Below are 12656 nucleotides of genomic sequence, written 5' to 3'. Positions count from 1 at the left end.
CCTGCCTGTGATTGGTGCCCTCGGCCCAGGGGCGGGACCTCGGCGGCGGAGCGCGCGCGGCGGTGGCGTCAGTCCGGGTGCGACCTCCGGCCCGTCCGGCCCTCGCCCGGCGCTCCCCCGTGTCACCGCCATGGCGGCCTCGCTTATGCTGCGGCAAGGACGGTCCGGGGCGCTGAAGGTAAAGGGGAGCCGGGCCGGCGGCGGGGAGGCCGTGTAGGGCCAGGGCCATCTCCGGCCGTCCTGGTGCGCCGTTGACCCGCCTCCCGGGTGCAGGAGAGGACCCCGGGCCGGAGCAAGTGGCCGTGGGGCGGGCCTGGGGGCCGGCGAGCGGGCGCTGAGCCCGGCCACAGCCCCTTGGCGGACCCCGATCACCTGAGGAGCGCCAGGCGCGCGGGGCCGGGGCCACGGGGCAGGTGCGAGGGCTCCCAGCGGTCAGAACCGTGAAGGACAGCGTCTTGACCTCTTGTTTAGCCCGGAGAGGAGAGGAGGGGACTTTGAGGTACCTGGTTCACCTGGAAACTTACCGGGCAGCCACTGGGAAGTCAGCCTACATTACCCCATCTGTGAAGAGAGGAAGGAAGAAGGGCTTTCTTTATCCATATAGAAAAAAATGTAAGGCCACTTAACTGTAAATTTTAAACGGCTCTTACTACAAAAGCACTAACTGTTCATTGCAAAGTAGAGTATAGATAGATGGGGATACCTGTTTCAGAGTCCGCCATTTAGTCCTTGAAATACCTGCTTCTAAATGATTGTTTCAGCTCTCATGTGTACACATAGACACGTACTTGCAGTCATAAACATAGAAAACATATCTTTACCTTCACATATGTAGGAGAGGCACCTCTGTTCTTTATGCAGCTTCTAGAAAAGTGCTCAGCCCATAGCAGCTGTTAGTAAGTACATGCTGAGTGAGTTATCAGTTTATAAGATGTTTGCCACTTACGATATAAACAGTTCAGAAGCAGTTATTATTCGTCTACATCATTATTAACAGCCAAATAGTATTTCTTCTACTTAGCGTTCTAAGTATAGGAAAACATTTTACAAAAAAATCAGAGTATTTTGTAGGTTAATAGGTAATTGGGGACTACAAAAAGTGTGTACGGGAGAAGATCTGTTTTGACATTTCTTGGAGTTACATAGTTAATAGTGACTGTCCTGTGGTTTTTTTTCTTGCAGCTTTTTTTTTGTATTTTCCAAAATTTCCATAACACATACGTTATGGAAATTGTAATAACTATGAGAAATATACCATATGAATGCTTAGTAATAACACATAGTATTTCTATGTTGTAACAGCTTCTAAATGGCATTACTCTAAAATGTCCATATTTGTTAATTCTTTTGTCAGACTATGCTCCTAGAAGCACGAGTGTTTCGAGGACTTGCTTCCACGGTTTCTCTCTCTGCAGAATCAGGGAAGAGTGAAAAGGGACTGCCACCGAATTCCAAGAGGCAAAGTCCACCAAAAAGTAAGATTTTAATGATAGTCATAAGGGAAAGAGAATGCAAAGCAAATAAATCAGTGTGCTTTCCAAGCATGAAAAGTTTTACTAACTACGTAATTTGATTCTTCATTTCCAGCAGTGTCCAGATTATAATCAGACATAAGATCTGTGATGGGTTTTAGACCAAACATATCAGTCATGTAACAGTCTTTGACTCAATATTTAGCCCCGAACCAGTTCTGCCTGTGTTAGTTCCAAGTGCCATACTCTAACACGCAGCAAGGGGATGCGGAGTGCAAAGGCGGGGGCATTTAGATGGCCCAGGTACAGGTCCCACACTCCCATGGTAGCTCTGAACTCCACCTTGCTTTTCTTCCCCCAGTTGTGGCTTTTCTCAGCGTCTCTGAAACTCAGGTGTGGCTTCCCAGGCTTTGGTTGGCCATGGTCCAGGGTTGCAGGCATCTTTTTATGACCGTGGAAAGGGAGTTAAGGGCAGGCACCGTTCTCCATTACAACTTACTTTGATGAAGCATGATGTCTGATCTGTTTCCAGCTCTTTTCATAGTCATTTTGATTGTTATTGCTGGTTTTTACTTTTTTTTCCCTCCTGAATACCAGTGTAGCATATCCTCATGGAAAGAAAATAGAAAGTGCGACAGTATATTTTAAATACTTCTAGGAATTTTATTTTCTACTCCCTGTTCATTACGAATAACTGATTATAGGGGCATCTGGCTGGCTCAGTCCCTGGAGCATGCGACTCTCCATCTCCAGGTTGTGCGTTTGAGCCCCACATTGGGTGTAGAGATTACTTAAAATCTTAAAAAATAAAAAAATGAAAGATGTATATGTACAGTCTCTGCAAACCTTTGACTTTTATATGTGATTCAGAATGATAATTTGAGTTTGTCTTATTTTCATCATTTACCATTTCCTCAGTTTGAATATTTGAAAGTGCTTAGATATTTTTTGTTTTATCCCTCCTTGGAGTGCACACAAAGCCACTGCTAGCATTTAAAATATTGGCCCAGTTGAGTGTGCTAGCCCCTGACTGCCTTTCATGCCCCATCGATTGAGGAAACACCCCTTCCTGTTGGTGGCTCATTGGAGGCCTGAATTCAGCTCAGGTGAATTCTGTTTAACTCAGAATGTTCTATTCTGTTTAACTCAGTCCAGTTTTAAATCCAGTGTTCTTTCTTTTTTTTTTTTTTTTAACGAAACCAGAGTGCCATGATCACTCCTAAAAAAACGTTTACAGCCAGAATGTCGGTTCAGTTCTGCATTATGCCTGACACATTTTTGACATTCTTTCAATGTTTACTGATGATTAGTTGCATCTCATTACTAATGTTATCGCTGCCTTTGGTGAATTTTAGTCTTGTATCTGCTCTCCTACCTCCTAGGTTTATGACACTGAACTAATGAATATGTGAGTGGAATGGGGTGCAGTTATGAGAAGGGAGCACTGAGCTGGGAGTTGGGCTTGGGCCTGTGTCGTTTCCGCCCTTGGACGCAGTACCTCCCTGCCAGAGCGGGGCCAGCGCGAGATGCGCGTGCGTGCTGTGTCCATCATAGAGTGCTTCTAGGTGGGAAGACAAGGATCCAGAACCACACTGTCTCTAATGCACATTACATTTATGTCCCATAATTTTTTTTTTAAAGATTTTATTTATTCATCTGAGAGACACAGACGCAGGGAGAGAGGCAGAGGGAGAGGGAGAAGCAGGCTCCCCGCCAAGCCAGGAGCCCGACGCGGGGCTCCATCCAGGACCCCGGGATCATGACCCGAGCCGAAGGCAGACGCTCAACCATCTGAGCCACCCAGGCGCCCCTGTGTCCCATAATTTAAAAATAATTTTAGGGGCGCCTGGGTAGCTCAGTCGTTAAGCGTCTGCCTTCGGCTAAGGTCATGATACCAGGGTCCTGGGATCGAGCCCCGCATCGGGCTCCCTGCTCCACAGAAGCCTGCTTCTCCCTCTCCTACTCCCCCTGCTTGTGTTCCCTCTCTCGCTGTCTCTCTCTCTCTCTCTCTCTGTCAAATAAATAAATAAAATCTTAAAAAAAAAAACAGACAAAAACTATCATTATAAAAAAAGTTATAATAATTTTAATCCGTGTATGAAGATGCTTCTAAATTGACATGTGCAGGTCTCCATGTCTACCTGAAGTGTCAGTACTTAAAAGACCGGTTGAGTGTCAGATGCACAAATGCTTTTTGCCTGCTGGTGGCACATTGCCAGCTTAAACCCCTGTCCACTCTCAGTGGCTTTGGAAGCTCTAACAGAAGTTGCCTGCATGCAGACTGGTCCCTGAGCACTCACCCTTGGGGTCCCATCTCTAGTCAAAGGGTCTGCCTCAGAGTCAGGAGCCGGGTATTACAGAACGCCTTCTGCCTCATTCTCTCTGGAGCTCCAGCTTCTTGTGGCCCATGCTTCCTGCGGGGACCCACCAGTACAGATATGAGTCCAGGGTCTCCTGGTAGGTCCCCCCTCCCACAGAACTGCCTGGCTCCCTGGCTTTGATGTTCCTTTGAATCCGGGCACTAGGCTGAGGTTTACCACAATCTGTATTCAATCATTGACTGCTGTGTCGCTTTTTAAAGAATCTGCCAGGAAGCCAAAGTTAATTATCCATTTCAAGTCCTTATTTCAGTTTGAAACGTGAGGAATCTCTGGAAATAGGGGTTCTTTGTATTTAATCCTAACCAACGGTGCCAGGCACTGTTCCAAGCACTCCATATAGTCTCTTGTCTGGTGCTCACAACCCCGTGAGTAGATACTAGTAGTATCCCTGCAACGTAGATGAGAAAGTAGAGGGAAGAGAGCCGTGAGCTGCTCAGGGTCACACATGTCAGTAGCGGAGCCGGTCATGAACCCAGGTAGTAAGCCCCCACTGTCTGTGTTTTTAATCACTCTGCTGTCTTGCCTCTGAAAAAAAATCTAGATTCTTATGTATTCATTAAAAAAAAAAACAAACCTTATAGCCCTGTACATCTAAAAAAAAGCTTTTAATTAGCATATAAAATTTGAGTAACTGATTCCTTCATGTTGTCAAAATGTGCGTTTGTTTTTGAATATGCTTTGTTTCCAAGATGAGTTTTGCGACCCAGTGAGAAGATATGGAAGAATTCTAAGGTGGCTAATCCATTTCAAACACCAATAGTCATTTTTGCCTTTAATAGGGAGACCACTAGGGGTGCCCGGCTGGCTCAGTCAGGGAGCACACGACTCTTGATCTCAGGCTTGTAAGTTCGAGCCCCACATTGGGTGTAGAGGTTATACTTAAAAATAAAATCTTTAAAAAAAAAAAAAAAAGCTTTGATAGGGAGACCACTAAAAACTTGAAGGTCATGCCCTCACTTTTCAACTGAGCAGAAAAGAGATTTGGGAAATGTAAGTTCTGTTTTGAGAGGAGATAGAGAAGCAGTAGGACTTCTCTTGGTGCTGTTACTAGAGTTTGTAGGCCTTTATTGTGCGTAGGCTGTTATGGTCATTTATATGATCTCTGACAGAGTAGAAACAGTCCACAAAAGTCCCCGGCTTGTGCTGTGAGACAGGCCTCCGTGGCTAGACTTATTTACGTAGCGTTGTGCTTTCATATGATTTTCAAGGAAGGTCAGCATCAAACTAAAACATAGAGTGTATGGGCACCCTGCCTCTAGATAGAAGTAAGAGGCTTCATGTAAACAAACCAGTAGGGTCATAAAGTGAGAGCCCTCATTCCTCTACATGAGAGGGCTGTTTTTCGGGTGACCTCATTCTGCACTGCACGGTTGGGTGCAGACTCTGGAACAGCGGTTACTAGTGGCAGCTCCAGATCATTGCGGCAACTTCCTTTTGAGTCACAAGAGGACACTGGGCCCGGGCTGCAGAGGGTCAGAAATTGGCTGTCATTAAAAAGCAAAATGCAGGGGCACCTGGGTGGCTCAGTCGGTGAAGCATCTGCCTTCAGTTCAGGTCATGATTTCGGGGTCCTGTGACCAAGTCCCCACATCAGGCTCCTTGCTCAGCGGGAGTCTGCTTCTCCCTTTCCCTCTGCCCTTCCCCCCAGCTCATGCTCTCTTGCTCTCTTTCTCTCTCAAATAAATAAAATATTTAAAAAAAAAAAAAGCAAAATGCGGGGCACCTGGGTGGCTCAGTCGTTAAGCGTCTGCCTTCGGCTCAGGTCAGGATCCCAGGGTCCTGGGATCGAGCCCCGCATCGGGCTCCCTGCTCCACGGGAAGCCTGCTTCTCCCTCTCCCACTCCCCCTGCTTGTGTTCCCTCTCTCGCTGTGTCTCTGTCAAATAAATAAATAAAATCTAAAAAAAAAAAAAAGCAAAATGCATTACCCTGTTTTAGTCTATTAGCCTTTCTATGAAATTCTTCCAGTAATTTAGCATGAATAAAAGAAACCTTAAAACATTCTTATTTCATATCATAGAAATTTCCTTTTCAAACAGAATTTCTAAATGATATCACTGTTGATCCCATTTGAAATTTTCTTTCCATTTTCAGTAGATGATAAACCAACCTATAATGTGATTTTGATAACTTATTTGCAGTTTTTTAAATCTCCACAACATATTTTGGAAGATTCAGGCATTGTAACTTTTCTATTCAAAGCAGCCTATCTAAGATGCGCCTTATTTTAACTTAATTTTTCATACTTGGAAAATTTAGGCTCCACATAAACATGGATGAATGATAGAGGTGAGCAGGCTGGGAGGTGTAGGGGCCACGAGGAGTTTCTGAGCTGATTCAGGTAGAATTTAGAGAGAGAGAGAGTTCAAGTGCATGTACACTCCTTTGCCTCATTTTTATGTTTAACGTGACCCTGGAGTTCTGTGTGAGTTCTGAGAGTTAGCTGCATCAGCACCTGCTCGGCATTCAGAATGCAGATTCTGGGCTGGTAGGTGGCCACAGCCTCAGACGTGGCACGGAGGACGTGGTGCTGCTGCTGCTGCTGGTGCTGGGGGAGACGATGGTGCTGGGGGAGACGATGGTGCTGGGGGAGACGATGGCGGAGGGGGAGGTGATGGTGCTGGGGGAGACGATGGTGCTGGGGGAGACGATGGTGCTAGGAGAGACGATGGCGGAGGGGGAGGTGATGGTGCTGGGGGAGACGATGGTGCTGGGGGAGACGGTGGTGCTGGGGGAGACGATGGCGGAGGGGGAGGTGATGGTGCTGGGGGAGACGATGGTGCTGGGGGAGACGGTGGTGCTGGGGGAGACGATGGCGGAGGGGGAGGTGATGGTGCTGGGGGAGACGATGGTGCTGGGGGAGACGGTGGTGCTGGGGGAGATGATGGCGGAGGGGGAGGTGATGGTGCTGGGGGAGACGATGGTGCTGGGGGAGACGGTGGTGCTGGGGGAGACGATGGCGGAGGGGGAGGTGATGGTGCTGGGGGAGACGATGGTGCTGGGGGAGACGATGGTGGAGGTGGTGGTGCAGGTGGAAGGTGTGAACGGTCACTCTGCTCTGCCTGTGCCGTCGTGCCCTTTCACGCTGCCCATTTTCCTCTCTGTGGCCCATTTCTGATTTGTGGTTACTCCTCCGTTTTCTGTGATCATTTCCTGTCATTCTGTCACGTGCAGGTCCCTGAGCTCAGAAAACAGTGAGAACCCGTTGTGGATACTGGTAAGATAGTGAAGTTAGGAATACATTTTTTCCACTTGAGAGAAGTAGGATTGAAATCTCTTCAGTATCAAATAGACTCCTACACTTGAAAATAAAGGCTCTGCATTTGGAGTTTGCTCATCTGTAATGTATTTTTAAGATTTGCTTTAGATTTGGAAAGTAATTTTAACTTAGAAACACTTGTCTTATATTTTTCCTCAAATCTGTATGGTTAGAAAAGATTTCCCACCTGAGAAAATTGAATGAAGTTGGTTCTAATCAATGTACTATGCAATTTTATTTTTTTAATAATTGACTCTACAAAATGCAAGGGTTTTATATTAGCACTTATTCTTTTTTTTTTTTTTTAGCTTAAAACCTGTTGTTTCCAATGATATACACATCAAGTTATTTTAGACTTTTTTGGTCGTGTAATACTTTTCTCTGGCTAAAGAAGTCCCCAAATGACTTGTGATTTTGAAGGACTTCTCTTCCCCATGGGGCACATTCATTTGAACGAAATTCTTCCCACCCCACGACCCCCCCAACGCTCACACACACGTATGCATACACCCAAATGATGCAAACCAGGCTCTTGTCCCTGTTCTGCTCTACTGTTTTGTTCAGAAAGTTCAGGCTCATCCAGTATGGATGACTTTCTTAATATTTGAGAAGCATCAGTTTTTTAAAGATTTAAGAAATTACACATTTTTTTTTTTAAGATTTTATTTATTTATTTGAGAGAGAGTGAGAAACAGCATGAGAGGGGAGGGGGTCAGAGGGAGAAGCAGGCTACCCAATGAGCCGAGAGCCTGATGTGGGACTCGATCCCAGGACTCCGGGATCATGACCTGAGCCGAAGGCAGTCGCTTAACCAACTGAGCCTCCCAGGCACCCCAAGAAATTACACATTTCTAAAACCTGCAGTAGTCATTTGGAAATATCTTATAGTTTAACCGTTTGAAATTTGGATGAAATAGTAGTTTAAAAATTATCATCGAAGAAGCTCTCATTGTGAAAAGTGGAGACAAGTTTGTTACTTCTGTTGGTAAAAATCCCTGTTTTTAAATTTTTTAGCTGCAAAGAGAAACATATACATTTCTTACTGTTCTCTTGTTGTGTGGCTTGCTTTGACCTAAGAATGCGTTCCCGTGGAACATTTCTTAGGATAATTACATTGAAGATATTATAATAACAAGCTGTTAATAATGAAATGTCTGTGACTTACTGATGAATTTAGATTGTTTTACAAAATATTGAAAATAATATTCCTCTTTATGCCATTTCCTAGATGTAGTGGAACCAAAGGAGAGGGGCAAGCTACTAGCCACCCCAACAGCAGCTGAATTGTCCAAAAACTTGTCTTCACCCAGTTCTTACCCATCAGTTGTGAATCAGGGCGGGATGGTAGCTAGCCCTCGCCCCAGTCCCGATGATAGCATGCTATTCACAGATGAAGGGGTTCCAGAGTTTTTGTCAAGAAAGACTTTGGTAGAGTTTCCTCAAAAAGTTCTGCCTCCATTCAGAAAACAGGGTTCGGATTCAAAAGCTCTTCAGGAGAACAGGGGAGGGACAGATGATTCATCGTCCTCTTCGTCTAGCTCCTCCGACTCAGAGTCTGACGAGGAGGGCGGCGCCTCCAAGGTTGATCCTCAGATGATGAGGAAGGGCAAAGGAGGGCTTCCAAAACCGCAGGCCTCCCGTTCCCTTGAAAACAGAGCCCCCAAAATTGCAACATCAGCCAAAGAGAAGACCCAGTCACAGCAGGGACAGCCAGACCTCAGCCCTCCAGAGAGACCCCGTCAGGCAAAGAAGAAAGGGCCCACTGTGAAGCCATTAGAGGACAGAAAAGACACTAAACCAAAAACCACAACACCCAAGTTACAAGCAGATAAAGAGTTTATGAAGCAAAACGGCAAGGAAAAACAAATGGAGAAAATATTTAGATCAAGTGAAAAAGATAAAGAAAGTCAAACGCCACTTGAAGTTAAAAAAGTCTTACCTGACCGTACAAAGTCAAGATCGTCTACACAGCCGGCTGGCAGCCCGGCGCCCGTGCAGTTGTCTGAAGGAACCGGAGAAACCCAAGCGGCAGGACAGCTGCACGCACCTCCTGCGACCAGAGAAAGGCATTTGGAAAAACAGGTATTGGAACATGATGGAGAGGTGGCATTTACCCCCGTTGACAAGGAAAGTTCGGGAAAGCAGGTAACAGGAGGAATCCTGAAGGCTCAAGAGGAGATTTTGGAAGACCAGGTACCAGGACGACATCTGAAGCCAGTTCCCGTTCCTAAGGAAGGCGTTTTCGAGGAAAAGACCGCAGGCCCGGAGCTTGAGGGAAAAGACGAGATGGCTGTAGAGTCGGCGCCTCGCCTGGAAGAGCCGGACGACACACAGGGTATAGCTTGACTTGTGCTCTCTTGAGAACCTCCTTTCCTGTGCGGGTTGCGGGCCGCTGGAGGCCCATGCGGTGTGCACAAGCGTTCCAGGTAGTCGGCCCGGTGCGCGGTCTCAGATAAGCAGAGATGCCGTGATTGTGAATACTGCACACCTTAGCACAGCCCCTGGGGCACTTTCCGCTGACTCCGCAGTGGAAGTGGGAGCGCTGGGTCATTTCTGCCCCCCGGCACCTCCCTTAACTTTGGAGGCGGGCCACGGGTCCGTTCCGTGAACCTGCCGAGCCTCTTCTCAGAGGAAGGGGTCCTGGGTGACTCCCTCGGCCGTGCTCGCCCTGCTGGGAGGGTCCGAAGGGCAGCTGCTCGGAGCAGTGCTTTCACATTCCTTAGGCCTGAGGGGCAATCCACGTGTTAGGAATCAGAGCAGGAAGTGAGCCAGGGGCAGCCCAGAGCCGCTTCCATCTTCTTTCCACCGGATGACGTTTCCTTCTCTGATTCACCCGGAGAACACAGTGGGCTGCTTTGTTTTTCCATACTGAATTTTTATGAAGGGCTATTTTGCTGTCATAAATGTTTAGTATTTTATTCCTTTTATGCTGCCATCTGGCGGTGCACTGACGGTTATAGAGGCATGTGCAGTCGGGGGTCCTGGCGACGCAGGGAGGGCAGGCTCCGGGTTCAGAGCCTGGTTCCGCAGAATGCCTGTAAAATGCATTACTAACAAACCCGGCCCCTTCCTGTTTGCTCTGTAGTCTTCCTAAAGCCTCCCCCTTGCCTGATGTTATGTGATCATTGTTACTGGTTACTGGTTATGTGGACAGAATTTATGTGTTTTCTTCTCTCCGTTTTCTCCCTCTTTTATTAATACGCAAAAGTGCCCGCGCTTGCCAGACTGGTCAAGACATCAAGAACCGCATTTCCTGATTCTGCTGCTTCAGTCATTCTGCTATGAACTGGAGAGGAATGCCCAAACCTTTAGGATGATGACAGGGTTTTCACATTGCAAACCATTTTGAAAACAGTTTGCTTCTAATTTTTCACGGACGTGTCCTTTTCCCCACATCCCTTATGCCCTTCAGAGGCTAAGGCCACCACCACCCTGGAGCACAGCCCATTGGCGGGTGTCCCTAAGTCTTCCTGCTCCCGCCGCCTGGCCCCTTGCCCTCTGGCGGGATTGATTTTCATACAGGTTTTCTGAACCCACATTTCCCTTCAGTTAACACCATCCCTGTATCTGCTTTGAAGATGTCCCTACCCCACATTGGGAGTCTGCTCCTTGAGATTGGGAAGATGTCAGGTCTGAATAAGACATCGTTTTTGTTTAATACAACTAAACACATGAAAAACAAAGCTTTTGATATGAATTCAAACAGGGAAACTATTTAGGTTATTTTCTGTGCAGCCCGTGTAGAAGTTGGGAGAGCCCCAGTGGCAGAAGTCTAGGATCAGCAGGCACATCACCCGGCCCTCTGCCCGCCACCCCCACAAGCCACACCTCGTGCCCTCTTACCACCTGGCCCGGAGTAGGAGAGCTGCATTTCTTTTGCTTCAACCACACGCTTTTAGTTCTACGATTACCAAACATTTTTTCTCCACAAAAAGAAAGAAAATCTAGTTTGTATATTTTAATCTGAATCTAAAGTATACCAACAACTTTTTCAGAAAACGTTGAAAACTATACACCTCATTTCCATTTCCCCTTAAGTTGGTTGTTATGTTATTACAACAGGGTCTGTCTAATTTTCTTGTATCCAGAGACTTAACAGGCTTAACTTAAAGCTCCTGCTTTCTGTAAATGGTTTATTTCTAAGACAGATTTCTAACAGATCTGTTTTTTTTTTCTTGCATCTTTAAGTGGCCTGAAAGTCCCTCCATAACCGCTATAGACATTTTCAAAATTCTGCCAAGTACAGGACCTAGAAGTCTACAAAGTCGGGTATTAGGACACATCGTAAGAACCATCCCATTGCCCCCATTGTGAAGGCTGTGTGTTTTAGAATACATTTTCCTTGGTTTGGCTTCTGAAGATCCTGTTGCTTTCACAGGTTTTCTAATTAGTTTATTTCAGGCAGGGTGTGTGAGGAATGCTGGGTGCACGGGTGTCTGAGCTGAGCCCCGCGGAGGCACTTTCTGTCCCGTGTTCTCACAGGCCTCGCTTTTCCCCACAGAGCCTGCTCAAGCCGCTGGCCTTGCCGAGCCGTTCGATAACACCACGTACAGGAACCTCCAGCACCATGACTACACCCCGTACACCTTCTTAGACCTCAACCTGGACCTGTCCAAGTTCAGGATGCCTCAGCCCTCTTCAGGACGGGAGTCACCTCGCCACTGAGCGCTCCCTTGAGAGAGTAAACCTTCTGGTGTCTGGGCAGCAGAAATAAAATCCGCACCAGTCACAAGGCCTGACGTGTGTAATCGGTGTCCCTTTTACCGTGAACGGTGAATTAACAACACTTCTCTGTTTATTCAGCATGCATTTAGAAACATCTGTACAGAAGGATTTTTCTCCCATGATCCATAACCTCAGAGAATTGTAGGCACTTTCCATCACTGTGATCCCACTATGTCGAGTCCCTGGCCAGTTTAACGTTAGTCTGCTTCACCAGCTAGGTGTTGAGAAATGTAATGATAACTTCTAATTTGGTAGACCTAGTTCTTGATAAAGCAAAATTAGGAGTTTTACTAATTTTAACTACTGTACTGCAAAGGAATTAAACATTAAATATAGCACTTTATTATTAGAGAAGGAACAGAATCCTTCTGTTCACCTGAATTAAGTATTAGATGTAGACTCAGGGAAGTTTTCAGCGGTGGGATTAGGGAGAGGTGAAAGTTTCGTAGGGTCCAGCAGAGCAGCTCTGCCCCCAGATGGCCACCGCGGACTCTGAGCTATTTTGGCTACAAAGGGTTTCTGGGTTGGCTGAGTGACCTTCCAACGCTCATGATAACGTCACTCGCGTGCCTGGGGATGTAAGTGGTGTGAACAGGCTCAGGTGTGCATTGGGTGGTGTGTCTGCACTCACACCCCCTGGGGACGAGATAAACCATCTCCTCGGAGAAAGTTACAGGTGGAGGTGAGGTTACTCCCGACCGCAAGAGCGGACATGGAAGATGGGCCCGTTTGTTAGGGCCGCACAGCCCCGCCCCCTCCACGAATCCGTGTCATTTTCATGGTCCGCTTTGTTCTCGGGTGGCCCTTGTTGATGTGCCCA

General features: G+C 46.9%; 1 protein-coding gene across 2 annotated transcripts; it reads left to right on the top strand.

The window, feature by feature from the left end:
- Positions 1-22: 22 nt before the first annotated feature.
- Positions 23-11845, top strand: NDUFV3 (NADH:ubiquinone oxidoreductase subunit V3). Of its 2 annotated transcripts, XM_036069292.2 has the most exons (4): positions 23-178; positions 1355-1475; positions 8340-9446; positions 11613-11845. In XM_036069292.2, the coding sequence occupies exons 1-4, from the start codon at positions 131-133 to the stop codon at positions 11774-11776; spliced, it is 1440 nt and encodes a 479-aa protein (XP_035925185.1). In that variant the 5' UTR covers positions 23-130; the 3' UTR covers positions 11777-11845. The 2 variants fall into 2 exon arrangements, with proteins under 2 accessions (XP_035925185.1, XP_035925186.1); XM_036069293.2 differs by lacking the exon at positions 8340-9446.
- Positions 11846-12656: the final 811 nt, after the last annotated feature.

Source organism: Halichoerus grypus, chromosome 1 (assembly GCF_964656455.1).
Source record: "Halichoerus grypus chromosome 1, mHalGry1.hap1.1, whole genome shotgun sequence".
Taxonomy (NCBI): domain Eukaryota; kingdom Metazoa; phylum Chordata; class Mammalia; order Carnivora; family Phocidae; genus Halichoerus; species Halichoerus grypus.
The sequence above is the reverse complement of the archived record's forward strand: the minus strand, read 5'-3'. Positions and strand labels throughout refer to the sequence as shown.

What these genes read in the sequence shown, in the direction of transcription:
- NDUFV3 (XM_036069292.2), top strand. Translation starts at nt 131, where the DNA reads ATGGCGGCCTCGCTTATGCTGCGGCAAGGACGGTCCGGGGCGCTGAAG. An exon ending in GACGGTCCGGGGCGCTGAAG is followed by an intron (nt 179 to 1,354) that starts GTAAAGGGGAGC and finishes TTCTTTTGTCAG; the next exon opens with ACTATGCTCCTAGAAGCACG. An exon ending in GAGGCAAAGTCCACCAAAAA is followed by an intron (nt 1,476 to 8,339) that starts GTAAGATTTTAA and finishes GCCATTTCCTAG; the next exon opens with ATGTAGTGGAACCAAAGGAG.